The 8,259-nt window shown below is 45.8% G+C and overlaps 1 protein-coding gene across 7 annotated transcripts in view; it reads right to left on the bottom strand.

The window, feature by feature from the left end:
• The window catches only part of fgf12b (fibroblast growth factor 12b), a 36,173-nt gene that overhangs the window by 8,050 nt on the left and 19,864 nt on the right, over positions 1–8,259 (bottom strand). For 5 of the 7 annotated variants that reach the window (XM_027027797.3, XM_027027798.3, XM_081699902.1 and 2 more), the window contains one exon: positions 1,823–1,933. In XM_027027797.3, coding sequence (XP_026883598.1) covers positions 1,823–1,933 — 111 coding nt within the window. Of the gene's footprint in view, positions 1,414–1,822; positions 1,934–3,507; positions 6,056–8,259 lie in introns of those variants that run through there. The other 2 variants (XM_027027795.3, XM_035534290.2) reach the window with 2 other exon arrangements.

The following is an 8,259-nucleotide window of genomic DNA, read 5'->3' as shown; positions in this document are numbered from 1 at the left end:
TCTGTCCCCCTCTGTAGCTCTAGCTCTTTCTCTGCCTGTTATACCGTGAAGCTCTGTCCCCCTCTGTAACTCTAGCTCTTTCTCTGTCTGTTATACCGTGAAGCTCTGTCCCCCTCTGTAGCTCTAGCTCTTTCTCTGCCTGTTATACCGTGAAGCTCTGTCCCCCTCTGTAGCTCTAGCTCTTTCTCTGTCTGTTATACCGTGAAGCTCTGTCCCCCTCTGTAACTCTAGCTCTTTCTCTGCCTGTTATACCGTGAAGCTCTGTCCCCCTCTGTAACTCTAGCTCTTTCTCTGCCTGTTATACCGTGAAGCTCTGTCCCTCTCTGTAACTCTAGCTCTTTCTCTGCCTGTTATACCGTGAAGCTCTGTCCCCCTCTGTAACTCTAGCTCTTTCTCTGCCTGTTATACCGTGAAGCTCTGTCCCCCTCTGTAACTCTAGCTCTTTCTCTGCCTGTTATACCGTGAAGCTCTGTCCCCCTCTGTAACTCTAGCTCTTTCTCTGCCTGTTATACCGTGAAGCTCTGTCCCTCTCTGTAACTCTAGCTCTTTCTCTGCCTGTTATACCGTGAAGCTCTGTCCCTCTCTGTAACTCTAGCTCTTTCTCTGCCTGTTATACCGTGAAGCTCTGTCCCTCTCTGTAACTAACTTTTTCTGTGGGGTTATTCCGTGAAGCTCTGTCCCTCTCTGAAACACGCTCTCTTTCTGTGCTTTGCAATACTAAGATGCTCCTTGACACTATGATGCTCTGGAACCATAAATCTCCCTGGAGCTGTTTCATTCTGGGGGACTGTTCTGTGGTGGAGTTTCATTTTCTTGGAATTAGCCCAGAAAGGAATAGCATTGTGCTGGAGGTGCCTCGGTTGTCGATATTTCTTCTCGCTTCAGACAAAACAAGTTTACCCGATTGTAGTCCGATAAAAAAAACAAAAATAAAACAATGAAGTGCAACGTGAGAAAGCCCTGAAGCTAAAACTGAGCTTTCTCGGTCTTCATCACTCTCCTCTCCTCCCCCTCGCAGGCAGAGGGAGATAGAAACTTGGTCCAGCTCCCTGCTGTAGCACACAGTTGTACGGAGCGAAACAAAGCCCTGTAATGCTGCAGCTCTTCAACAACAGCCTTATCAGAGGCAGCGGCCCCGAATCGGCAGGGCCGTGCTCGGTGCCTGCGCTAATGTGAGCCGCGCTGCTCTGTTCAGAGACATGAGAGACAAAAGCGAGACGATCCAACAATTTCCTGGGCATGCTTCCATGAGTGGCCGTGTTCAGATCCCTGATCCAGGGAGACGACGAGAGGGAACGCCAGCGACAGGAAGGAGGGGAAAAGGAACACAGCACAGAACGTGGTAGGAGTGTGTGTCTCTCCGAGTGTGTTCATGCCGGCCTTCCTCTCAGTATGTTGGAGATGAAAGCAGTCCCTTACACCAGTCACCTGGAGACTGTGAACAGCGCCCCCTTCTGGCTCTGCTCTGCTCGGACCCAGAAGAGCCTCAGGGGTCGTGTTCAGCATCAGAGTAAAGGTCAGGCTCCATCTGACCTCAGGTTCTGGCAATCTGGTAGAATGTACACTGTCATAGTTCCAGCTCTCCAATAATATTGTCAGTTTGTCACACACACACACACACACACACACACACACACACACACACACACACACACACACACACCCCACAATGGGGAAAGAAATGGAAAAAAGGTGATGAGAATTCATAAGAAACAAACCACAGGACACAAAAAGACAGAGAAAGAGAGAGATAGAGATAACAGTGTGTGTGTGTGTGTGTGTGTGTGTGTGTGTGTGTGTGTGTGTGTGTGTGTGCTCTCACTGTAATCGCTGTTCTCATCCTTGGTCCCATTGATGGTTCCATCTGGTGTCATCTGCAGGTAGAATCCCTGCTCACTGAACAGCCTTGTAACTATCCCCTTCAGCTGCGGCTCTGCAACACACACACACACACACACACGCGCGCACGCACACACGCGTTGTAGGAAAGTTGCAGTATGAAGTTGTAGAATGCAAACCTGTAGCCCTGTTACAAATCCTTATGTTTCTACACATCTTCAACAGTTCTAGAATAACAAATATGGATTCACAGCTTTGAAGTTCTGCATACAAAAAATAAAGAAACGGCACGAAAAACAGATCGTATCTGCTTGTGGCGCATAATCAGGTAAGAAGAGGGGCTGTTGCACACTTCAACAGGCTGCATGCAGCACACTGTCCCTCGCAGCTCAAATAAGCTCAAAGCCAAAACTTTATGTTGAAACCACTGAGAAGAGCTCTTGGCATGGTGTGAACAGATTAGACCCGAGCAGGAACTCTGGCAACAATGGCACCTGCTTTTTTTCTGGTCATCCAGCATGGCCTTCCTGTCTGCAGTTATCTGAGGCGCTTACTGTAGAAACACTGCAGAAACACTTCAGGGACCCAACCCAATCCGGCAAGCTCTTCTACACCACGTATCCGAAGTCTCGCCAGAAATGTTCTGTTGAATAAGCCTGGCCTCTTAAATCTGACAGAGGACTTCCATGAAAACTATTTAACTGTGTGCTGGTTGATCTTGGCCACGCGGTTCACCACGCAGTGCAAATTCAACACATCAACCAAGAGGTCTGATCACTGTCAATTCTCCACCTCCCCACTATTCCTGATTAAAAATGAGCTTTGGAACAGCAGAGATGACTAAGAAAGAACAAGTTTTAAAAGCATCCCCTAACCACCAATACAGCCTAAAAGAATCTGTTTGATCAACTTGGTATTAAGCATTTGATTCAGATGTATAACCTGTACATAGACCTGACATTCTCCTCACATTCTCTAGTCATTAAACACACGCAGGTTCTGTCAAAGCTGCCTGGAAGTGATGTTGGTGACGTTTCTGAGTAAACGTTACGGCTTATGGCGCTTATGGCAATGAACCCCGCGGGAGTGCCAGGTGTGCTAAGTGAAAGTGAGACTTCACATGCCTGACACTGTATTCTTGTTACTGAAAGTATGTGCAGTACAAACATTTTAGTTAAAAAAAACAAAAAAACAAATCAAACAAACAATAACGGTTTAGGGTTTTTGTGCAGTAATATAGTTTAGTTTCTTGGACATCGAAAAATAGTTCAGCATTCATCAAAATCAGATCAGTGAAGAGGTTGCCAAACCTAGTATAGTGTACGTTTGCATTGTGTAAAGATGCAGTGTAAAGACGTACCCTTACGTTGCCGTGTAACGGTGCATAAAGGTGCGTAACGGACATTATCACTTTACAGAAATTTGTGATGAAATCCACCAGTCTGTCTGTGAAAGTGTATTGTTTCTCGGCCTGCTGCATTGCAGTCCGTTATTAGACACATGCTTCCTTAACTGTTCTCAATACACACATCCGTTAATTTAATAAAAGTGTTTTCATCGGTTGCTAATATACACAACCACCGTTATCTAACGGTGCCGTTCTATACCCGTGAAGAAGCCTTTCAACGTGAGTGTTTATTTCAAGCCTCTTACGGTAAATTAACTGACCTGGTTTCCGTCGCACGGGCCGTTTCTTCCCACTGCAAAAGCGAACTTTGCTGAAAACCCCGAGGAAGTGCCTCTCGCACAGCGAATGCGGGTCCTTAGTCGGGCTGCAGCGGGGTTTGGAGGTAGCTACCCGGTCGCTGTTGGATTCGCGCGCCTGTCGTTTTTGACGGATGAGAGAGCTGGCGATAGCCGCGGCCATCTCCCGCGCAGACTGCAGGAGTTACACAGAGCGGCGCGGTGCAGGCGGTCGTTAGCGGGACGTAACGTGATGGAGAGACGCGGGACACAACGGCTCCCGGTTACCGCCGTGAGGGCGCATGGGGCTCGGGGAGGTAAGGAGCGCACTTCTCTCTGCGCAGTGTGCCACCTTGAATCAAGTAATGCAGCCTAAGCTATTTTAGTACACTATTCTTACCATCAAGTGCGCCTAAGGTTATTGAATTGAACAATTAGCTCACTCACGTAAAATTCGAAGGTTTGTAGCTCTCGCCTCATATCTCTGTGCTTCTAAAACGGTGATTCCAGGCCACCGCGCTAAAAATGGCTCATTAAACGTGCATAATACGAGTTCGCTGATATATCACAGTGCAACAACGGCATGGTATCCAAGTCAGTACACCGCGCCTCACAACCGTCCGACTTGGTACAAACGGGACTGCAAATTCACCAACGTCCAATGGACGACTGCTCGGACTTCTGTAAGAGCACAGAAAGAGCATTTGATCCAGGCGCACGCGAAGTCCGAACGCTAATATTTCCGTGAGGGAATCAACATGTTGTTCTATAACGGACGGGTCCTCCTTTCGCTGACGGACAGCGGCAGTAGATTTCAGAGCCGATGAAGTCGAACGGGAAAACCACGCGCACCAAGCACGGTTTAGGTCCAGGCTTTTCTGTCCACGTAATGCTCTGTGTTTGCAGTGCAGACGAAAAGCTCACGGAGGTAGGCTGACTGAGAAACAGAACGGTGAGAATGAAGTAAGGGACAGTGTGTGTGTGTGCGTGTGCGCAAAACAGGCTCCTCGGTCACCAGGGCAGGTCACTAATGATTATGTACTTGCCAAATTTATGTAGAGTGGGACTCTGTGGTGTCTACTGACATTAATATTTATATTAAACTATATGAGATCAGGGTTGTGGGGGACTTTTCTGAAGACTTTGGTTCTACTGGGTCTTACACACCTGACTCAGCTCATCAACCAGGAGTGTGTCAATGCCAGAGGTAGGGATAAAACCACGGTCGATGCTAAACTCTGGTGGACGGAAGATCCCCAGGAGCAAGGTAGCACCCTCTGAATTAGATCATGGATCAGCTCCTATGGCTCTATGCACGTGTTGGGGTGATGAAATTAGTCACATGCTTTGGACCTACAAAGATCTGAGAAGGCCATCCTCTCGTGTGAGCGCCTTGCAGGAAGAGTGCCTGTGAGGAATGGTGGTTTGAGAACAGCGAGCGCTGTTAGCTGGGTAGGTGGAGTGATCGTCCATGGAGGGCGGGGTGTAGTTAGGGATGCTGGGATAGGCAGAGCTCAGGGACCCGCTCAGAGTGCATACACTAGCAGAGGTTCTGTAGCACAACATGCTACACGCTACAACATTTCTGCACCCTTCAATAAAGAGGCCAATCACTGTGACCCAAATACATCCTTTAGTTTCTTATCACAGCATACAGGTTCTTTTATCACAGGGTGAGGCAAATCTGTAATCTGTAGCTCACACACACACGTCTACACGTGCACACATGCCTACATTCACACAATGACACACACACATGCATGCGTGTTTACACCTTCAGAAGCAGGCACACAGCAACAGGAAGCAGATCAGACATTAGCAGGCTGCGGCCTTGAGAGTGGTTTCGGGCGCAAGGGGTGCGGGTTGTCTGATCTTCTCTGCGGCTAAAAGACCATAATATGCTGCTGTCACTGTCAGAAAGACATGCAAGGATGTCTGTTCAGCACTGTAATGACTCATTCACACCCTCTCTCCCACTGTGTCGATCTCTTGCACACATGCACTCACTTGAGCTCTATAAGTCACTGAGACCCAGAACAGGTCATTAACTCAATGTCATTATCATACATTAGTAGGATTCCCATCATGGTGTAGCTTTACACACACATACATACACACGCACACCTCCCTAAGAGCCCGCAGTGGCACAGGACAAGCTAAGGGGGAATGAAGACGAAGATGATGAAGGTGACAAGAAGGCATAGACTCAGCGCTATAAGGAGCTCAGCCCATGATATCACATTTCTTTGACCCTCAGTCATCTGCCCCAACATGTTCTATAACACCATCTCAGCACTGCTCTGACTTTGGATGAGTTTGTGTGTGTTTTACTCCACCTTCCCTCGGTATTTAGTGCCTGGTACAGCATGCCACTGCTCTCATTGGTGCATTCATGAATGAAATCAATTTTGGCAGCCAGTGGTGTGGCAGTTTTGACAGTCATTATTCTGATCCCTGATTGTGCAATTTGGAAATCGATCTGAAATTCACACACATTCACATACACACACACACACACACAAGATCGAGGTTTGTCCATGCCCTGGATTCTTTGGTGTAAATTAATCAGATCTGCCAATATGCCACAGCAAGGTAGGTGTGTGTGTGTGTGTGTATGCGTGTGTGTGTGTGTGTGTGTGTGTGTGTGTGTGTGTGGGCGCACACACATGTGCATGCGTACGAGTGTGAGACCCAGGCTAAGACAGAGGCCAGCCATACCAGCATCAGACTGTCTATATTGTAGGCAGCAACACATGAAATGGAGAAAATGTCAACTTTGTGTCTTTTTAATGCTCATCCATTTAAAAAGCTTCATTTAAAAGTTTGCTCCTGTGGAAATTTATTTAACAAATTCTAAGAAAAACAATACAATTTTCCTTCCATACTTAGACAATATACATTTTAAGAGTTTCAAGAGTGAATTTGGCAGTGACTACCTCCTTCATTTCCAGAGTAAGAGCAGCAGAATTCAATTCAGAAACTGAGGTCAGACTACTGAGGTCAGACTACTCTGGCTCATCAGATGTGCCCTTGCGTATAAGAAATAATTGAGACCGTTTCTTGTGTTTATTTTTCTATGTTCTTTTGTTTTATATACTCTTGTTTTTTGTCTCATTCTTTGCTAAGTATTGTTTGTATGCAGTCATTTACTAATTCTGTTCACATTGCCTAGTTTATTTGTCCTGTTCATTCCATGTTGTTTATCCTCTGCGTATCATAGTTTCTTTGTATCTTTAGTCTTTTGGTTTAGACACCCATTCTTTTTCTTGTTCATGTTCCCCCCACACCTTTAACATGGACTACAGTAAAAGCCTTTGAGACTTTGTAAGAGACATGAAGTATTATTCTACAATTGGTGTTACAGGTTATAATATACCAATAGCTATATCAAGAATACTATTAGTAAGAAAGCTACACAACTTAAATAATGACAATTATTCAAATAAACACAATACGTTTCAGATACTATTGTCTCTTAAGTTTGCGATGGTATTAATGGTATTAGATTATTATTTTTGTAAATAGCTGTAAATTTAGTAATAGCTGTAAATTAGCTGGTTAGCTGTGATTATCCACCATATAAACATTCATGGAACAACTGGAAATTGTGGAAGTTTTCGAAGTTTTGTGGTGTTAGGCTATAACTTATGGACTGTCACCTGCTTTCATATGAGAACATAAAGGAATGAGGGATCCTTCTATGGCACACACTGGATGTGGAACAAAATCATTATCACATTCAGCGTGCTGCAAAGAAACTGCGATCTTCAGGACCATAAAAGTAAACTCAGACCACAGCTCTGAGTAGTGAGACTTAGATCACAAGTCTGAGTAATGAGAGAGTCCATAATTTTGAGTAGTAAGATTCAGACCATCAGACCAAGACTCTGAGTAATGAGACTCAGACCAAGACTCCAAGGCCAAGGCCATGTTTATGTGGTCTTTAAAAACCTCTAGAGATCAAGACCACTAAATCAAGACCCTAAATCTGGATGTGTGTGTGTCTGTGCATGTGTGTGTGTGTGTGTGCGCACGCGTGTGTATATGTGTGTGCGCACACGCGTGCGCGTGTGTGTGTGTGTGTGTGTGTGTGTGTGTGTGTGTGTGTGTGTGTGCGCGTGCATGCACGTGTGTGTGTGTGTGTGTGTGTGAGCTGTTTAAGCAGTGCTGAATGGTGCAGCTGAAACTGAACCAGGATGGAAGCAAAATGGGTGGGAATTGTTTCTGCCTGACATGATTCTAGAAGATATGTAATAACGCATTTGGTCTGCGTCTGCGTGGGATTAAGCTTGTGTGTGTGTGTGTGTGTGTGTGTGTGTGTGTGTGTGTATGTGTGTGTGTGCGCGCGTGCGCTCACAAAAGGAACATGAATTTTATTCAGTCATAGCACAAAACCAAGAGAAGGAATGTGTGTAATAGCCCTGCAGTGCCATCTAATGGAGAAAGCTAAGAACTGCATGTTTGAGAGTACAAATAGGAGGTAAGAGTAGGCCTACTGAAAACACATTTCCACAGGAACAAAAAGCGCAGAGCTAGTCTATGTTTCTGTAAGTGAGAGCTTTAGGTTGTGGGTGGAGTGTGAGTCTGGTCCTGCAAAATGTTATCAATGAAACCTCTTTAAAATGCACAAACATTAGAAAGCATCACAGAAGCAGTACATTTCTCCATTTGACTCTTTATACCCCCCCTCCACACACACACACACACACACACACCCAGACAAACACACATACACTG

Source organism: Electrophorus electricus, chromosome 17 (assembly GCF_041902795.1).
Source record: "Electrophorus electricus isolate QZ-2024a chromosome 17, ASM4190279v1, whole genome shotgun sequence".
Lineage (NCBI taxonomy): Eukaryota > Metazoa > Chordata > Actinopteri > Gymnotiformes > Gymnotidae > Electrophorus > Electrophorus electricus.
Note: the sequence above shows the minus strand (reverse complement) of the source record. Positions and strands in the feature narration are given on the sequence as shown.